Genomic DNA, 20,350 nt, shown 5'->3' with positions numbered 1-20,350 from the left:
TCTTCTCATTTTGAGTCATGCCACATCAGCAAATGAAGGTCCCAAAAACTAGACTCCAAACACGTCATTAACATCAACTCCACTCTGAGGAAGCAGGTCTTTCCTAGTCATATTTTGAGTGCCTTCCAACCTGGGGGGCTCATCTTCCTGCACTATATCAGACAATCTTCCACGGTTATTCATAAGGTTTTCACTGGCTAATTCTTTTCAGAAGTAGCTCACCAGGTCCTTCTTCCTAGTCTGTCTTAGTCTGGAAGCTCAGCTGAAACCTGTCCACCATGGGTGACCCTGCTGGTATTTGAATACAGGCGGCATAGCTTCTAGCATCACGTCAATTGCCAAGCTCCTAAGTACGACAAACTGACAGACCTGTGAGGGTCTGCAGATGGGACGTTTCAGTATCTGACCATTAGTTCTAAAGTGTACTTTATCCACGAGGCCCTAAGGATCCTAATGCACCAGAGTTCCAAGTTAGACATGTAGGATTAGGTTTACAACAAATAATGTCCAAACCCATTGCCATCGAGTCTATTCTAAGTCATGGCTACTCCACGTGTTAAAACAGAAACGCTTCATAGAGTTGTCTTAGATGTAATATTTACAGAAGTAGATCACCAGGCCTTTCTTCAGCTTCAACACTGGGTGGGTTCAAATCAATAACCTTTAGGGTAGCAGCCAATCACAAACTGCTTGTGCTGCCCAGGGACCTAGGACTACAACAGAACACTAGGTAACTCTACAAAATACAAAAGAATAAGGAAGAGAATTGTGTGTTGTAAAGAAAATCAACAACATTACTTACTTCTAAGTAGCAATGGCTTGAAATTGAATCATGATGTTTAAATAAACAAGTTACAGTTCGTTTCATATGCTTTTTATATTTTTATAATAGACTTCAGAGGAACTGAGCACAGTTTTATATGTCCATATAAAATTGAAGCAAGTGAATAAATGCAGTTTGAACATCTACTTAGCTAATATACACTGGATACTCCTAGTCATATGCGAGGAATGCTAATTTAAAAATGTTTCAAATACTCTGTTCTACCCCCTGGAGAAAGAAAATCACTCCTTTAAGTTCTTTTGGCTGAAAGCTCCAGGTAACCAACTTTTACTTTTCTACACCATCTCTGATTTAATGTTCTTATCATATTACAGGGTGTGACTTAAACAAAGACTACATTTTTTAGTATCCTGCTTTCCCAACAGTTGAATTCACACATCTATCTCTATGGTTACTTTTTTACAGTGCTCACTGATATTTAATATGCCCCCCTTTGGCCCTTTCCTTCAGTACTTTATGTCCACAATGAGGCCATAAACCAAGAGCTATGATTATCCACATGATTAAAGTAAATAGTAACCATGAATTCACTAACCCACAACTGTTTGCCGAAGCTCTACTTTGGGAATAGAGACTCTCTTTTTAAATCTTGTTTTCGGTGTACAGTGAATTTTCACTTACTTTGAACTATCAGAAATGAACAAGAAGCTCGCCAAACAGTGTTTTGAAAGACAATAGTACTTTAAAGTCTGTAACCAGCTATTGCCTCATATTTTCTGAAGACTGTGCTATGTACTGTATAATATATGATAAAATGAATCATGACCCCTGAGGCACCTTTTGTATTTGTAATTTGTATCTGTGTGTGTGAGAGAGAGAAAGAGACATTTTCTGAGTATTTGGAAATAAAAAGATATAATAAATACTTACTTTAATATAGTAAAATTATATATGATAAAGTAGAAAAACATAATAAAACAATCTTGGGGTGTGATGTTGAGTGGGTTGTGTGGGTAGAAGAAGGGCAGTATGTGGAGAGGATAATATAGGTATGCACACAAATATTTATGATGAAAATTGAAGAGTGCCAAAATGAGAGTATATCCATCTATTCATTTCTCGGGGGCAAGGCCCTTGATCATTTTATACATTCATTGTTTTACTTCTGGGGCTGAGCACAGTGTCAGGCACACAGTGACATTTTACTAAATACTTGTTAAATGACTGTATCTATGTAAGCACAAAATGCCATGGGAAGATACAAGGAAGGCTTGACATTCTGGGGATCACGAAAGTGGGTGGGTTGGTAGGTGAAGGTGGGGGGTGGGGAGGTTTGTATCAGAGACTGCTAATTGTTTCCCAATATCCTTTGTCTCCTTCTTCTATAATACTGTTGTTGTTGTTATGGGGTGCCATCGAGTTGGGTCCGACAACAGAACGCAACACTGCTTGGTCCTGTGCCATCCTCATGATTATGATTGAGCCCACTGTTACAGCCACTGTGTCAATCCATCTCGTTGATGGTCTTCCTCTTTTTCGCTGACCCTCTACTTTACTAGCATGGTGTCCTTCTCCAGGGATTGGTACCCCCTGATAACACGTCCAAAGTATGTGAAACGAAGTCTCGCTATCCTTGCTTCTAAGGAGCATTCTGGCTATGCTTCTCCCAAGATATATTTGCTCATTCTTTTGGCAGTCCATGGTATATTCAATAATCCTTTGCCAATACCATAACTCAAAGGCATCAATTCTTCTTCGGTCTTCCTTACTCATTGCCCAGCTTTTGCATGCATATGAGGCAATTGAAAACACCATGTCTTGAGTCAGGTGTACTTTAAAGTCCTTAAAGTGACATCTTTGCTTTTTAACACTTGAAAGAGGTCTTTTGCAGCAGATTTGCCCAATGCAATGTACCATTTGGTTTTTTGACTGCTGCTTCCATGGGCATTGATTGTGGATCCAAGTAAAACGAAATCCTTGACAACTTCAATCTTTTCTCCATTTATCATGATGTTTTTTATCAGTTCAGTTGTGAAGATTTTTGTTTTATGTTGAGGTATAATCCATACTAAAGGCTGTGGTCTTTGATCTTCATTAGTAAGAGCTTCAAGCCCTCTTCACTTTCACAAAGCAAGATTGTATTATCTGCATAATGCAAGTTGTTAATGAGGCTTCCTCCAGTCCTGATGATAATACTAATCCCCTTGATTTTCAGTTGGATATATTTACCAACTTCCTTTGCAGCGAGGTATGCCACGTGACTAAATTCTGGCCAACTAAATGTGAGCAAAAGCGATATGCACACCATTTTAAACCATGACCTTAAAAGGAATAGCATGCCCTGCTTTTTCTCTTTGTCCTCTTAACCACTGGCTGGAAATGGACAAAGAGGATGAGGGCAAAGCTCTGAGATGCAGCCCCAAATAGGAGTCTGGATCCTGACAAATTTGTGGAGTTCACCAACTGGACTTTATGGGAGAAGTAAGCTTTTATTTTGTCATTAACTGATTCTCTGTCACAAAGGCTAAATCTACATTCTAACTAATACGGTGTTCTGTTTTTATCCATAAGGTTTTCACTGGCTAATTTTTTTTTTTTTTTTTGCAGAAGTAGATTGACAGGTCCTTATTCCTAGTCTGTCTTAGTCTGACTAAAGCTCAGCTCCACTGCAACCTGTCCACCATGGGTGACCCCGCTGGTATTTGAAATACTGATGGCATAGCTTCCAGGCTCACAGGAACATACAAGCCACCACAGTACAGCAAACTGACAGGTGGTGGCACAGGAATGGGCAACATTTCCTTCTGTTATATATAAGGTCACCATAAGTCAGAGCTGACTCTGCAGCAACTAATAAAAACAACTAATACAAGCGACAGGAAAGGCTTTTACAGAGGTGATGCTTCAGCTGGGTTTAAAAGATTGAGTAGTATTTCACCAGGTGGGCGAGTCTACGTATTTTAAGACTGAGGAAACAGCACGTGAAAAGATAAGGACACTGTCTGGCCTGCTAAAGACTGGAATTTTACCCTGTATGAGTCGGAACGGCAGCGGGTAGACAAGGAGAAGATACTGTGTAAGGGGTGTACTGGAGGATGAAAGGAAATCTCACAACTCACATGTAAAATAAGTAGGGATAACCAACTTTACAGGAGAGGAAATGGAATCAAGAAAGGCTAAATGGCTTTTCCAAGATCACAAAGCCAGTCAGAGGCGGAGGTGCAATTAGAACCAGTGTTCTTTTCATTATACCAGTTTTTCAATATACAGTTTTTCAAACTGTGGCCTTAAACTGGCTACATCAGAATTACCTGGGTAACCTGTGAACAAATTCCTAGGTCCCACCCCAGATATAATGACTCAGGATCTCTGGGGATGGGTTCCATGAATTTGCATTTTTAACAAAGATGTCAGGTGCTTGAAATCTGAAAATCACTGAACTGTACAGGCTACTTCAAAATATCTCCTAGTGTTTAAAAACAAAACCAAGTATGTGAACTCGAATAAAATTTTTTAAGTGTCAGTTAAGGAGACTGCTCTTGACATATACCATCTCATTAAATCCTCACAAGCAACATCTAAGGCAGGCATTACTATCTCCACCTTACAGATGCAGAAATCAAGGCCAAGAGATGTGAAGGACTTACCTAGGGTTACAGAGATATGTCTATCACACGTCAAAATCTTCCCCACCTGTGTAGTGAACACAAATCAGAATCCCTGAGTGACCGTAACCGACATTAATGTTCAAGTAAATTATGTTTATTTTCCAGATTGGACCACTTCTACAAAGTAGCTGGATAAATTTCTGAAGTTCTCAATCAGGAATCAGTAGGGTCTCTGGGGTTATTTAACTCTAGAGTATATTCAGCACGCTTTTTGTTGAGTTTGGGACTTGCACCAGCAAGCTTTACATATGAAATGCTATAAATGAAGTGTTTAAAATGCACATTATTCAATACGAAACTTCAATCTCAGTCATTTGGTTTTATTTTAGAAATTAATAAAGTATTTTTCTACGACATTTAAAAATCAACATGGCTAATTTTTCTTTGAAACATTAGGGCTCAGATTTAACTCTTGGGCTCTCAAAAATTAAAGGAGCCACATTAAAATCCTTAAGAGGGGTTTATATGTATTTCCAGTTCCATTCTATAACTTGGAGGCCGGACGAATTTAATCATTTGAAGGCACATTTCAGCAGTGTTTCTCTCTGCAAGGCAACTCCTGGAGAACAGAGATAGGACCTTAACTTTATCTGATAAAGATATTTATACAACATGCCCTGGAGGCGTCCATCTAAAGTGATGTTTATTATTCTAAAAGGCATAGAAATAAAGTAGGCTTGCCTTTTTCACTTTCTTCAGAACTCCTACAACCAAATGTCTTAACATTTGACGGGCCTCTGCTAAACTGGATGTTGCAGGCGACACAAAATCCTTGTTTTCTTGGAGACCACAGGGGACGTGTCATACAAGCAGGGCCACGTGTGATGATTCTTCAAGGACCCCTGGGTTCAGTGTGGTTCACTTATGGAAGGCGCTTCGACTTCCTTGAGGGGCAGAAACAGAGGGTTCGGGCTGGAGAAACAGCGCCTCGCTTAGCCAAATCCCGCGGGTAGGTCAGTAGTGCGGCGCCCTTCGGCTCCCGGTTGCCATGGAGACCCAGGCCGGGGGACCTGACGACGCCCAGAGAGGCGGAAGCCGAAATTTCGGCGGCCTGAGCCGATCGCCCGCGGGCCTCGCCCTCAAACCCTCTCTGCCGCGGCGTCCGCGGGGCCCGGCGAGGCCCCGAGGCGCGCCCTCCGCCCGGAACTAGGGCGAACGCAGCAGCGGAGGTCGCGACCCCCGGCCCGGTACCCGCCGGTGGGAGTGGCCGCATGTGAATCAAACGGCCTTCGCGGCAGTCGCCGCCGCCCCGCCGTCCTGGGGCGCCTGAGGGCACTGTTCCCGACTCTCGCGTCTGGTGGCCGAAGTGCAGCGGCTGCCGCGTCTCGGTCCCCCAAACCCCGGAAACATCCGCCCTCTGGGGTAAGGGAGGATTCGCGGGAGCCGGTGAAAGGGCGGGGGCTGTGGGGCCTCAGACCTGGCGCACGGGGGTCTCTGCCCCCAAACTGCCCAAAGTCAAAGTCGCCCGTCTCAGGCGAAGCGACTCAGGAGCCTTCTCTCTACCCCTCTTCCTTTTTTTGTTTGTGGACGTTTCCTTGAGGCAAGTGTTGCTAGAAGTGTGGGATGCTTGAGTCGGCTAGTAAATGTCACCTCCTCCTAGTCGTTAAGGCCACCACGATTGTAGACCACTAAGTGTGATGTTGCAGAAATAGTGATTTACCGGGATAACTTTTTCTTTTCACAGAAACGATGCTTAAGGTGCAAGGAAAACCACTCCCTGGAACATCTGAGCTTTAATTTAAGCCTACGTTACTGACGGCAATCAAGGGGCAAACATGCTTAACTCCCCAAGTGAACTGGAGTTTTCGAACCATACAAGTTCGGAGGAAATCTCACAGCATGCTTCCCTGGAGCTGTCATCCAGAGAAAAAAGCTCATCATGTTCAGCCGAAAAAACTGGCTACCCCGACTCCATTTATGTTATGGCAGCCAACATTTTTCAGGGTATTCGATTTGAAAAGTCACCAGAGAAGGTCTTAATCAAGTATGGGAATGAACCCCTGCCGTCCTCGTCTGAGTCGGAGGATGAATCCTTCCAGCGTTTGTCCTATGAACTGGCTTTCAGTGCCCTGAAGTGTGAGTAGTACCAGTCTTTGAAGATCAGCACTAAAAGAAAAGAATAACAAGAGAATTTGTGGTGTGCAGCCCCTCCAACCCCCATACACACCAGGTTCTGTTTTTATGCGTGTGCGTAAAACAACAACAAAAACCCCATTGCTGTCCAGTCAATTCAGACTCATAGTGACCCTATAGGACAGAGTAGAACTACCCCATAGGGTGTCCAAGGAGCAACTGGTGGACTCAAACTGCTGACCTATTGGTTAGCAGCCATAGCCGTTAACCACTGTGCCACCAGGGCTCCATATTATTAGTAAATTCCAAATGCCAGGGGATTAGGAGAATTCCAGTGAAACAAGCTCTTTCAGGCCTGGACTGCTTTTCACCCCTAGATTTCCCTGTGCCTAGTACAGTGCTTTGTTCTTAGATGGTTGTAATGCTTATCATTGAATTGAAACCTGTTGCCCTTGAGTGGCCTCTGACTCATAGTGGTCCTGTAACAACAGAGTAGAGCTGCCCCATAGGTTTTCCAAGGAGCGGCTGGCTGGTGGATTCAAACTGCTGACCTTTTGGTTAGCAGCCAAGCTCTTAACCACTGGGCCACCAGGGCTCCAGATTAAATTGAAGGAGGAAACAGTTCGATTCCTTGGGAGAACAGAATTCATGCTGAAATATCCCTTTGTAGTTCCCCTCCACTGTGTAATTCCATTCCCTTTGTTTATATCTTGTGTTTTATGAATGTTTATAAACTTTCATATATAAAAACACCAATAAAGGCAGGGGAAGGAACTGAGATGGAATAAAAAGAAAATTTGCAATATTAAAAAAGAAAATCAAAGTTAAATCAGCCAAATTAAGATTATCCCATTCATGACTAATAGCTTTAATTTTCGGAGCTCGTGATTTTATTCCTCCAAACTTTTGTAGAATTTCCCTTTTTCCGATTTGCCTCCTGGGTTTGAGGCAAATGTTTCAGACTCCTTCAATGGGGGTTAATTATCAACCTGAGTGTACAGTTGACTCTAGGAAGACCAAAAATTGATACTATGAGGAGAGCAGTCAAAGTGCCTGGAGATTTTATTTTTTATTTTTACTAGATGTGACTATAAAGTCTACAGAGGTTAGTATATGCACTGAATGTACGTGGTTGAAATGATGAGCGTATGGTTTCCTGCCCCTAACCTTGACAGAGCAACACTTATTTGAATGTATTTTCTTGCATATTCTTGCACATAGAAGGCGGTGAAAACTTGGTCAGTTGAATTAAAATGTTCTACTGATTATTTAGACATGGAGAGGTATTTTTGGATGTCTACAGAGATGATGTAGCCCAGCTCAACTCTGAAGCCAGGAAATTGTCATCACAGAGAAAAATTTGTGTGGTGTCAACAGGCAACTTCTCTTTAGTTTTCATTTCTTTTTCTCCTGCTCCTGATTTTTTTTTCTTTCTAATGATTTTTCCTCCTCCAATTTAATCTTTCAGATTCCATTTCATCTGCCCCCCCACCTTTAAAAAATGTAGTTTTAAAGATGAACCAAAGTGTTGCATTTAACAAAGTGAGTCAAATGAACATTTTTATGTTTTCTCTTTGCAACAGTGGGCAGCTGTGTTGACTAATTGCTGTTTAATATTAATGCCAAAATTCTATTATAGGCAATTTGTATTCCTAATAAAATATTGAAACTTACCTTTAGAAATCAATAGAAAAAGCCTGAAATTATTCTATGTAAAATTAATACAGTAACTAATTGGTCATGTTATAATGATGGATGTAGTAGAGCATCTTTTTCTTCCTCTAAATCCTTATTTCTACTTCATGAAAGGATCTTGTGACTATTTGATACTTTTAAATAACCCAGAGAATTCCATTCAGATAAATTATTGTTGTAAGGCCTTTACAAACCTGTTTTTCCTTGAAATTGTCATTTTTATAAGTGGTTTGGTTTTTTATCTGTTAAAAATATTATTTTTCTTCCATAAGAATAACTTTTTGCTTTAAATTATCTTCTGAATAATATTTGATTGCTCTTAAGGAATAAAGTCAAAATTTGTAAATGCAGTGGGCTTTCCAAGATAGTTATAAACTTGATATTTTACTTTAAAAAATATTGGAGGCTTTTGGGCATTTCAGTTTAATCTTCTATGTTATCAGTGTGCTATCAACACTTTTACATGTACTGTTTTGTAAACTCACATCTGATTTATATAGTATAGGTTCAGGGAATCATGCTTTAGAAAAAAGAAAACCTGGAATTTCTTCTCTAAGGATTTATAGGTGCAGAAAAGCTGAGAAGGTTAATGCACAAAGTAAAGAGAGCCAGGGTAACAGTCCTTTTTGTTCATGAGTTTGTAAACAGGTGATTAGATCATATTATCATCTCTTTTTGAGGAGGGGAAAAGGAGAAGAAAAAGATAATAGAGACAATTTCTTAATTATATGATCGTTAAGTATATCCCTCTGGTTGTCTTTTGTATGTGTTTTAATTTTATTATTTGCTCCTTTGTTGATGATCTTCTTTGTGTGAAAGCTCTTTCAGCACGGGGAGTGTATTTGTCTGATTAGCCTTTGTGTGTGTGTGTGTGATATATATATATTTTTTGAACATTTTATTGTGCTTTAGGTGAAAGTTTATGCAGCACATTAGTTTCCCATTCAACAATTCATTCACAAATTGTTCTGTGACGTTGTTTGCTATCCCTGCAATGTGTTAGCACCGTCCCCATTTCTACCATGCTTGCCCTGTTTCCGGAGCCCTGGTGGCATAGTGGTTTAGATCTATAGCTGCTAACCAAAAGGTCAGCAGTTCAAATCCACCAGTTGCTCCTTGGAAACCCTGTGGGACAGTTCTACCATGTCCTATAGGGTCACTATGAGTCAGAATCAACTGGATGGCAGTGGTTTTTTTTTTTTTTAATAGGAATCTTCTAAGTGAAAAAAAATTTTTTTTAAATAGCGTTAAGCATATAGCTCTAAAATTTAACTGTCACTGAGTAAAACCAATTTTTGATCACTTCTCATTTTGTCTGCCCTTTCCTATAAAAAATTCCTGTATACACTTCTTAAACATTCTTGCCACCTTTGTCAGCTATTTTCAGGAAAGCAAAGGCTGAAACCATTCAAACAACTTTGAAAATTACTTATTTGCATCAGTGAGTACATGATCTTTGTCTTAGTTGGCCCAAAGTATCTGTGTGCCTGGGGGAGATTACAATTTTATTACATAGAAATACAAATGGAAAGAACTAGGCTTCTGAGCTGAGAGTGTCTTACAATAGGTTTGAAAGCCAGGCTTTCTACATAAGAGATGATTTGTGGAATTCCTTTTGCTCTCGTTTAAATTATCAAAGGCTGAGACTGGAGGACTCAGGTAATAGCATAATAATAAAAAAAAAAAAAAAATTTTTTTTTTTTATATTTATTGAGCACTTTAATCTATCAATCACTGTTCTAAGAAGCTGTTTACATAACAACCCAATGAAGCGGGTACTGTTATCATTTTTTTTCTTTCAGATGGGAGAATTTAGGTGCAGACAGGCTTAAGGGACCTGTGTAATGCCATAGAGCTAGAAACGGGAGTAGTCAGAATTCAAATTCAGGTTGTATAACTCCAGAGCCCAAGCTTTAGGCATCCCTTCTACTTAGGACAGTGAAACTTGGCTGAAGTACTCTGGTGAAGTGAGAAGCTGGACTATGGAAGAAGAACTTGGCATTGGCATTGGAAGAAGACTCATTAACAACCTTCATTATGCAGATGACATAACCTTGCTTGCTGAAAGTGAAGAGGACTTGAGGCAATTACAGATGAAGACCAAAGACTATAGCCTTCAGTATGGACTACACCTCAACATAAAGAAAACAAAAAGTCCTGACAACTGGACCAAAAAACAACATCGTGATAAATAGAGAAAAGATTGAAGTTGTCAATGATTTTATTTTACTTGGATCCACGACCAATGCCCATGGAAGCAGCAGTCAAAAAATCAAACATTGCATTGCGTTGAGCAAATCTGCTACAAAAGACCTGTTTAAATTGTTAAAAAGCAAAGATGTCATTTTGAGAACAAAGGTGCAGTTGACCCAAGCCATGGTATTTTCAATCACCTCATACACATGTGAAAGCTGGAGAATGAATAAAGAAGGCAGAAGAAGAATTGGTGCCTTTGAATTATGGTGTTGGTGAAAAATACTAAATATACCATGAACTACCATAAGAACAGACAATTCTATCTTGGAAGAAGCACAGCTAGAAAGCTTCTTAGAAGCAAGGATGGCAAGGCTTTTTCTCTACAGGGCAGTTCTACTCTGTCCTATAGGGTCGCTATGAGTTGGAATCGAACGCAGTGGGTTTGGTTTTGGTTTTTTGGACATGTTATCAGGAGGGACAGTCTCTGGAGTAGGAAATGATGCTTGGTAAAGTAGAGGGTCTGTGAAAAAGAGGACGACCCTCAACTAGATGGATTGACACAGTGGCTGCAACAATGGGCTCAAACATAGCAACGACTGTGAGGATGGCATGGGACCAGGCACTGATTCATTCTGTTGTACATTGAATTGTTATGAGTTGGAACTGACTTGACGGCACCTAACAACAACAACATTAGATATCCGAGAAGAAATGTTGAGTAGTTAGTTTGACTTAGGAGTCTCAACTTTGGGAGAGTGATCAGCCTTTGAGACATAATTTTGAAATTATCTGCATATGGATGCCAAAATTAGTTATTAAAGATATGACATAGTGAAAATGAAAGAGCCCACACCTTTCCAGTCATGAGAAATTGTGGGATGGGGAGGAGCAGAAGCAATCAGATAAATGTACCCTCTGAGTTAAATAAGTAAGGATCTTGCCCCTGTTTATTATTTGTGTTTCTGGAGATCCACCTCAGTATCTGCCTCATACCAGTACTGGGCAACCTGTGTCCCAGGTTGGGCCATTAGGATGGGTGGCAATACATCAGAGAAAAGTTGATGGAGCAATATGTCATGAGATGGGATCTGAGTTTCAGCTTTGCTGAGCTACTCTCAGTTCCTTTCTGGCATAGTTAGGTCTCAGGAGGCTCTTTCATGGAAGTCTTAACTAATCTCAGAAGGGCTAATGCAAGGTTAGGCTGAGTCAGCCAGGGAAAGCCTCAGGGCACTAACCAAGTGAGAAAGACTGGACTATGATTTTATCAGCAGCAGAGTTCAGCTGAGAATGCTAGCAAGGCAGGTAGGAATAGGACAAGCAAGAGTCATGGCCTGAGAGGCCAGGGAGCCACAGGTATTACTGTGTAAGCATTTCTGATTCTCTAGATTTCTCCCTTTCCCCATAATACACACTGTGCCACCTTCTGCCTTGACACATACCTGATTGCACTGTTGTCAGTATAGTAGCTTTCCCCCTCTACCCAAACAAATAGAGGTTCAGATAATGCAAATCTATTCCCAGTTAATCAGGCACATTTACTGAGTTCATATTATACACACTCAATTCATAATATACTATAGCAGAAATGCCTGTGTTTACTGAGTGAATGGCAGAGAAGAACAGTAGAACAGTGCTGAGAAAATAAATACGGAAAAATTAAAGCCAAAGTGTTTTAATTAAGAGTCTTAGCTTGCAAATAATGGAAGCCATTTTCACTTAGCTTGAACATAAAAGGAGAATTTTCTTACAAAGATACTGAGATATCTCATGCAACTGAAGGGCAAGATTTTAGACTCAGGAAGAGAATGAAATCAGGAATTGGAAAGACATCAGCCCTTTCTATATCTCTACTTCTTTATCCCCGATCTTCTTATCTCTCCTTCTTTCTTAGTATCTGCTTTATTATCTTTTTCTCTGCAGACCTGCTTTCTCTGCTTCTGTCATCTATGTGGAAAAAGCCATCCTGTTACACTCCAGTTCTTGAGCTTGTATGTTAGTTACAGTTGTATGTTAGTTTCTTCACTTAGACTAATTTTATCTCTTAAGTCCCAATTCTAAATTGCCATAAGAGGGAATTTAATTGGCTCATTGTGGGTCAGGTGCGTAGCCAATGGAGTGCAGTTCTGAACTGCAAACAAACAGGAAGCCAACCCCTATAGAAATTCTGGGGTTTGAGGCTGGGCAATGTTGTTCCCAGGGAAATGGAATTGTTGTAAGCGAGAAATATTCCTTAATATGTGTCTACTGAGGGAACTAAGACTAATTTTAGAGGTGATAGAGGAAGTAAAGTTATTTTTAGCAAGAAATTGAAGGAATGATTTCCTTCTTATGAATATTGTCTGATTTTTTTTTGGTGTCTTTATCACTTTATGTACCAATTTGTGTCTTTTCCTTCATTTATTCATAGTTTTAGAAATGTAACCTAAGATGACACTTAGTGTCATTTTTGACACATGCAAGTTCTTTCTTTAAGAGGTCCGTAGGTGGTGCAAATGGTTTGCTGTCCCTGGTAACCAAAAGGTAGGCAATTCAAACCCACCTAGTGGCACCATGGAGGAAAAGACCTGGCAATTAGCCAAGAAAACCTTATGGAACAGACTCTATAACACATAGGGTTGCCATGAGTCCGAACTGAGTTGCTGGCTTAACAACAACATCTTGAAGAATACATTTCTTGCATAAAATCTAGCTGTCTTTATGATAGTTGTGATTAGGTTAAAAAAAAAAAAAAAAAAAGAGTATATGGCATCTTCCTTTCTGAAACCCCATACCCTCACACCAGCCCCAGAATCTGTCTCTGCAAATAATTTGTTGAACTTTTGTGAGACAAAATTGGAGAATGGTCAGTGAGGCAGGAGAAAGGGCAAGACTTAGTGGAATAGGCTAAGCATTTCCAAAGAAGGGGGGGAATAATATGAGATAAAAACCCATGAACAAGTGTTGAGGGGGCATTTTGGCAAAAGAGACACTCGAGCGTTCTGGGGTATGAGAAAACTGGGGAGGACAAGAAAAGGGAGATGAGAAAGTTTACTCAAGGTTATAAATTAGGTCCTCTCTGATGTTTTTCAAAGGATATCAATTAAAGACTGGAATTCCATTCTTACTCATTTTGACTATTCGGATGATCCTCCTTTGGCTAGGAGTCTGTATGGAGTCATGAGGGTCATGAAGGTCCAGGATTCATAAAGATTAAAATATTTCATCATAATAGTGTAACTTATGTCTTTATCGATAATTGCAATATATTGTAGATATAAAAACAAAAGTGTATTATGGCTTTGTTTAAAGTGTTTTTGATTACAAAACTTTCGTTTTCAACTTTGGTATTTTCAGTAACAGACATTTGCCTTGTCTTGCAGATCAAGATATTTTGGAAAGTATATTAATAGACAGCTATATCTTTCCAAGTACCACAATAGTAAGTAGACAATTTTTAGGTAATAAGCTTGTCTCATGCTTATTATTTGGAAAATATTTAAAAAAAAAAAAACCTTGAGATTTAAATAATAGCTAGTTTTCTTAATGCTGTGAGACCTCTTCAAAATATTTTCCTAACTCTTTCCTACTTAGAATCCTGACCATGTGTCCTTTCATTTTAATGAACATACCAAAAATTGTCTTTTTTTGAAAGTTTTATTTTTTACTAGCTTTTTTTCTATTTTGGAGACCTGTCTCCAAATAAAACTAGACTATATAAAAATAGTCACATTTCTGCACCCTTATGAGAAATAATGGAATGAAAAATACTGCTATTAGATATTGTTTTGCATACTTTGCTTTCTGTGTTTCCCCCGGTAGCCAGATCATTTGAGCAGTCTTATTATTGTCATGCTGTATGATTTCCAAGATAGAAAATTTCAAGCTCGTCTCCTTTCTGATAATGAAGACTCTATATCGGAAGTTCAAGAAGTAGAGACCCTTCTTAATAGGTAATTGTAAAAATGAAAAGGATGTTTTATATGAAATCAGTATTAGTATTTTGTATATAGTGTAATATGTTAAAAATAGAGAACAAAGTTCATAAATTTCTTGAGTCCCTTTAAAAACAATCTTGAGTAGTTAAAAATTCTGTTTTAAAATCAAGCTTCTTTTGAAAGCTTGAATTGCAAGATCCAACTTATAAGTATGTGGGAAGTCATGAAAAATTGCTAATAATTTTTAGTATTTATATAAAATAAACTTAACTTGAAACAACTATTATTTATTACCTAGCTTTATTTACAAGTCTTTAAAAAAAATCTAGCATGTATCAAATGAGAAAATCCCAACAGTAGATAAGAACCCACTATTTTGCCAATTGGGGGAAAAAAAATACTTTTAAGATCAAACTAACAGGTTTTAAATTTGTTTTCTTTTTATCCTAGATAAAAAGGAAACCTATCATGAAGATAATAATAGTACCTACCTCAAAGAGTTCTTGGGAAGACTATTTAAACTAATGCGTGTAAAATACATAGTTTAGAGCAAGACATAGTAAATGGTCAATAAATGTTAAGTGCTACTATTGTTATGACTTTTGTTGAATTTTAATAGAAAGCACAGTATAACAACAATCTTGTGAGAAATTTTTTACCTAGTAAATAGTCTGGAACAGTGTTGTTAGTATCATATCTCACTTTATATATTTACGGGAAATATAAGCAGTTCACTGAAGATTATCTTTAAGAAAATATTTAGTTTATATTTAAAGAGAATCATATTTCTTATGTGTTAGGCATTCATAATACACTAAAAAACTTGACTTCTTTTGTTCATTGTTGGGTAAAATTTCTTGAAAATTTTGGAGCCATAAAGGAGTAAAACTGATTTATTTAAAAATAGAGGGAAAATGGTGTATTAGGATTCTTTTGCAACTGACAAATCCCAATTCAAACTAGATTAAGCAAAAAGAAGAATTTATTATAAGGTATCTCATGGAAGAATTGAACATTGAGACTGCAGGAAGGGCAATGATGTGTCCATGTTCCTACCAACTAGAACCCATAACTCAATCATCATCAGGACTCTCAGCTCTAGTCTGCTTTTCTCTGAGCTTTGGCTTTGGTATTCTCTCTCCTTATTCCTAGAACGGGAAACTCAGCTGCCAACAACTCAGACGCTTCCCATCTTACAGTGTTAAGCGCTAGAAAGACTGGCTCGATTCTTCATTGCCACATTCAAAAAAATCATTTGACCCCAGTTTGGGTCAAGTGGCCCAAGAGACAGGGACACCTCTTATATACTAGTAAATTTATTACATTTATAATTACATTTAGTTCAGCTTTAGTTTTTGATACATTGGCAGTAAGCAAAGATTTGAAAACGGAAGTCATAATAATCACAAACAGTTATAGAATCCCTACTATGCACTAGATTGTAAGCACTTTATATGGGTTATTTTATTTAATATTTATAGTAATCCTATTAAGTATAGTTCCTGTAATTGTCTCCACTTGTATAGATGAAAAAACCAAAGTTTACAGAGGTTAAGTAATTTGACCAAAGAGCCCACACTTCTAACCACTATGGTCTTTGGTTCATACTGTATATTAAGTAAAACAAGTTTTTTCTGAGGACTTAGTGGCCTCTGCTGGTGAGCAGAACTAGAGAGTTGCAGCTCATTTTCAGAAAATGAGGGTAAAAATAATTGAAAAACTCATTCAATAGAATTGTTGCTGAAACTTTGTTTAAATAGTCTTATTTTCTAAACCATTAGTCTGTTTTTTTACTGCACATCAGAAGTCTCACATACTTTGGACATGTTATCAGGAGGGACCAGTTCCTGGAGAAGGACATCATGCTTGGTAGAGTAGAGGGTCAGTGAAAAAGAGGAAGACCCTCAACAAGATGGATTGACACAGTGGCTGCCACAATGGGCTCAAGCATAACAATGATTGTGAGGATAGGGCAGAATTGGGCAGTGTTTCGTTCTGTTGTACACAGGGTCGCTGTGAGTTGGAATTGACTCGACGGTACCTACCAGCAACAACAACAACACCGTATGTCAGATTTATCATCTTTAAGGACTTCTGCAAACACAGAGACAGGCGGCTATAACTTTAACATGTTTAATTTCTTGATTTCTAAAAGTAGACTACTTTCTATCATATGCTATAAATGAAGACATCTAAAAAAATCAAAAAGTAAGAAATGATAGGTTATGTATAGGCAAGAGCCTTGAAGAGTGGATAACCTCGATACTGTCTTAACTTCTATTCCTGACCTAAATACTTCAAGGTATTTTATATTCCAGATATTAGAAGGTACCTTTCCAACATTACTGAGTAGGCTACCTTTTTTATAATCTGAATGTAACCCTTGTACCTTCAGCATAAAGAACCTGGGTCATCCTTAGTGGGTGCATTTTTTTTTTCCTTCTTAGCTTAAACTCACTAAAAAGCCTAGGGAGTTAGTTCTGCTTCCCTGATTACTATGGAGCTTGTCATTTGCAGCCAAATAAGAACCTTTGGAATTATAATAAACAGGCGACATTATCTGATGTCAGCAGGTATACTACCCCTATTTAGAGATCTCTAAAGTAATTTTTTTTTTTAAAGTAACTCAGGAAACCCTGGTGGCGTAGTGGTTAAGTGCTATGGCTCCTGACCAAAAGGTCGGCAGTTTGAATCTGCCAGGTGCTCCTTGGAAACTCTATGGGGCAGTTCTACTTTGTCCTCTAGGGTTGCTATGAGTCGGAATCGACACAACAGCAGTAGGTTTGGTTTGGTTTTTTGGTTTAAAGTAACTCAAGGAGCCCTCCCTGGTGGCGCAGTGGGTAAGAGCTTGACTGCTAACCAAAAGGTCAGTAGTTCAAATCTACCAAGGAAGCCCTATGGGGACAATTCTACTCTGTCCTATAGGGTCACTATGGGCAGAGGGTTGGGTTTGGTTTGGTTCAGGTAACTCACTGCTTTTTATTGATGTATCTGTTTCTACTGTGATATATTGTCAACGTCCTGCCCTCTGCTGTTAAAAAGGGCCACCTTTTGAAGTCTCTTATCCTCTATGGATGGTCACATCTTTCTGACTTCATTCTATCTTTCATCAGACACTGGGGTGATTACCAGAAAGGAGTCTAGAATTTTTTTTTGTTTTAAGCTATTGTCTAGTTAGTCACAAATTCTTTCAGTAGAACTTACAGCTCTTGCTGTAAAAATAACTTTACTTTGGGTGCTGACCCATTTGTTAAGTCTCATTCTCCTCCGTGAGTCATTCTCAGAGCCTAGAAAAACTGCAAACTGGGAACTGTCCTTCTCTGGAGTTATTTATTTTCTAAGTTGATTAGTGGGTCATACTCATGAAGAATATAAAAAGCCATGTTTTAGAATAATGTCTCTGGATACAAATACCTATATACATGTTGTCCTTAGATGTCCTCCAGTTGGTTCCGACTCATAGCAACCCTATTTACAACAGAATGAAACACTGCCTGGTGCTGCGACATGCTCACAATCATTGCTGTGTGTGAGCCCATTGTTGCAGCCACGGTGTCAATCCATCTTGTTGAGGACCTTCCTCTTTTTTGCTGACCTGCTACTGTACCAAGCATGATATCCTTTTTCAGGGACTGATCCCTTCTAGGTACATACCCACTGCTGTCAAGTCGATTCATAGCGACCCTATACATAGCAACTGATAATAAAACGGCAGTGATGTCTTTGGCAGAATTTTATCTAGGTCTTTGTATATCTCCTGTACCTTCTGCCTTCTTGTGGCTTTGATTTATTTCTGACTCCTAGTCTCAGTTCATGATTTAACCTGTGGATTTGTATTCCTCTGTTATTGGCTTAATACTTTGGCTTCTTAGCTTTCATTGTAGATTCACAGTTTTGTCTATTTCTACTTTACTTGCCTTTGCAACCTGATTCCTTTCTCAGGAATTTTCCAGATTTTGTGTTAATCTGTTTTCTATTCTCCAGTTTTCAGTTTCTTCTCTTTAGCGTGGGTGGGCACCTACACACCTGAGAGCTGACCTTTTGCTGTGCTTTTGGCTCCCAACTTTCTATGTCCAACAAACATTTTTTCCTTTTTACCATTTTCTAAAATTGGGAATAAAAATTTTATTTATTCTCACTTATTTTGTGTAAAGAATATAAGGAATGTCTTGGTAAGGAATGTCTTCTTTGTAGTTCTTGCAGACTTTGTGTTTGATAACATTCCCTCCCAGCCAACAAGGCTCTAGTCCTCTGCACCCTCACCCCCAGACCCAGCGTATAGGCTGTTGCAGTGTGACGTAGTTCAGGTTATCCTTCCAGTTTTCTTTAAAAGATATTAAAGTATCCTTTATTAGTGACTAAGACTTCTCAGTCTTTTTCCTCTAGGTGTCAGTGCATCTTATACAGATGAAGCAACCCCTACTCTTAAACCTTACCAACAATAGTTTTGCTCTCATCGCTTACATTTGTGCTATTATATCTTGGCTCTGAGAGATTTGAATGTAACAGATTGCCTGATTAATTAGGAATATGGAGTTTTTTTTTTTTTTTTTTTTTTCCTGCTTACCACTTTCTATAATTGGGAGTGAATATTTATTTTCACTTATTTTATGTGGCCCCTTGGTAAGGAATATCTACGTTGTAGTTCTAGCAGGCTTATTGTTTGATAACCCTTCCTTTTCTTCCCCAAGGACCCCTCTGTGCCTATGTATGTGTTCTTGTGTACTCTCTTGCTCTCTTTCTCTCTCATGCATGCAAACATTCACATACAAACACATTCTGGGATGAAGGGTTCTCATTCTATTGAGCAGATAAGAAGCTTAAACTAGAGAGATTATAGGCATAAGGAAAAGAAAATAGTATTTAACAGTTGGTGCTAAAAAAAAATTTAACAGAAATGGTCATATTCTACCCTTGCTCTGCTTCCAACATTATTTGAAGCAATTTAGGTGGGCCTGACGCTGATTCCCTGAGAGCATCCTCCTCTCTCTGTAGCTGCACTCACCACTCAAGTTGTACTTGACTACTTTTGTGGTATCTCTTCCCCATTTGTCATTCAAAATTGAGATTTATTTAAATTAGATTTCTACTGTGAAAATGCTATGAATATGGTACAAGAGTAAGGCCTGTACTTTCATTTATTAAAAATTTGGGCTGTGAGATCATGACAAATCATTGGGCCTTCTTGGTGATGGTAACTGGTTCTTGTTTTTCTTCTCTGTTATTTGGAACTTTGAAGCATGAGATATCTAGAATGGGGAAGGCCGTCATATGGATTTATGAAAGTACCTTAATTTTATCAGTACTATCTTGTTACCATCTATGATGACAATATTGTTGTTAGCTGCCGTCGAGTCGGCCCCTGACTCATGGTGACCCCATGCACGAGGGACTAAATGCTGCCCTGTCCTGTGCCGTCCTCATGATTGGTTGTGGATCAGACCATTATAATCCGTAGGATTTTCAGAAGATCGTCAGACCTTTCTTCCTACTCCATCTTAGGCGAGAGGCGCCACTGAAACCTGTTCAGCACCAAAGCAATGCATGAGCCTCCACTGGCAAGATGGGTGGTGGCTACTAATGAGGTGCGTTGGCTGGGAATCAAACCTGAGCCTCCTGCATAGAAGGCGAGAATTCTACCACTGAACCACCAATAACAAGCTTTTAATACCAGAGACTCTGCTAAGTATTTTATACGTATGATTGTTAATCACTACATTAATAGCAAAGTTGGCCACATTTGTAGATGAGAAAGCTGAGGTTAAGAGAGGAGATTAAGCAACATACCTGAGGTCACATAGCTAGTAAATGATAGGACCTGAATTTAATTCCAAGTTTTTCTGATTCTAAATCCTACACCTTTTCCACTAGATAAAATTTGTCTGTCAACCAGCAGTTGATACGAATATCTGAGGAGATGCAGAACTATACAGAGGCAGGAAAAAGGATACAAGATACAAGATTATTGGATTTCTGTTTTCAAATATGGCAAATTTTTATTTTATATTTCAAAAATTTGA

At 38.9% G+C, this 20,350-nt stretch overlaps 1 protein-coding gene across 1 annotated transcript in view; it reads left to right on the top strand.

Annotated features, from left to right (window-relative positions):
• The first annotated feature begins 5,467 nt into the window (after positions 1 to 5,467).
• The window catches only part of NSUN7 (NOP2/Sun RNA methyltransferase family member 7), a 70,393-nt gene continuing 55,510 nt past the window's right edge, over positions 5,468 to 20,350 (top strand). Inside the window, exons 1-4 of the mRNA XM_049886958.1 lie at positions 5,468 to 5,814; positions 6,137 to 6,528; positions 13,776 to 13,834; positions 14,215 to 14,345. Of these exons, the coding sequence (XP_049742915.1) occupies positions 6,228 to 6,528; positions 13,776 to 13,834; positions 14,215 to 14,345 (491 nt within the window). The 5' untranslated portion in view covers positions 5,468 to 5,814; positions 6,137 to 6,227. The remainder of the gene's footprint in view (positions 5,815 to 6,136; positions 6,529 to 13,775; positions 13,835 to 14,214; positions 14,346 to 20,350) is intronic.

Source organism: Elephas maximus, chromosome 5 (genome assembly GCF_024166365.1).
Source record: "Elephas maximus indicus isolate mEleMax1 chromosome 5, mEleMax1 primary haplotype, whole genome shotgun sequence".
NCBI classification, from domain to species: domain Eukaryota; kingdom Metazoa; phylum Chordata; class Mammalia; order Proboscidea; family Elephantidae; genus Elephas; species Elephas maximus.
Note: the sequence above shows the minus strand (reverse complement) of the source record. Positions and strands in the feature narration are given on the sequence as shown.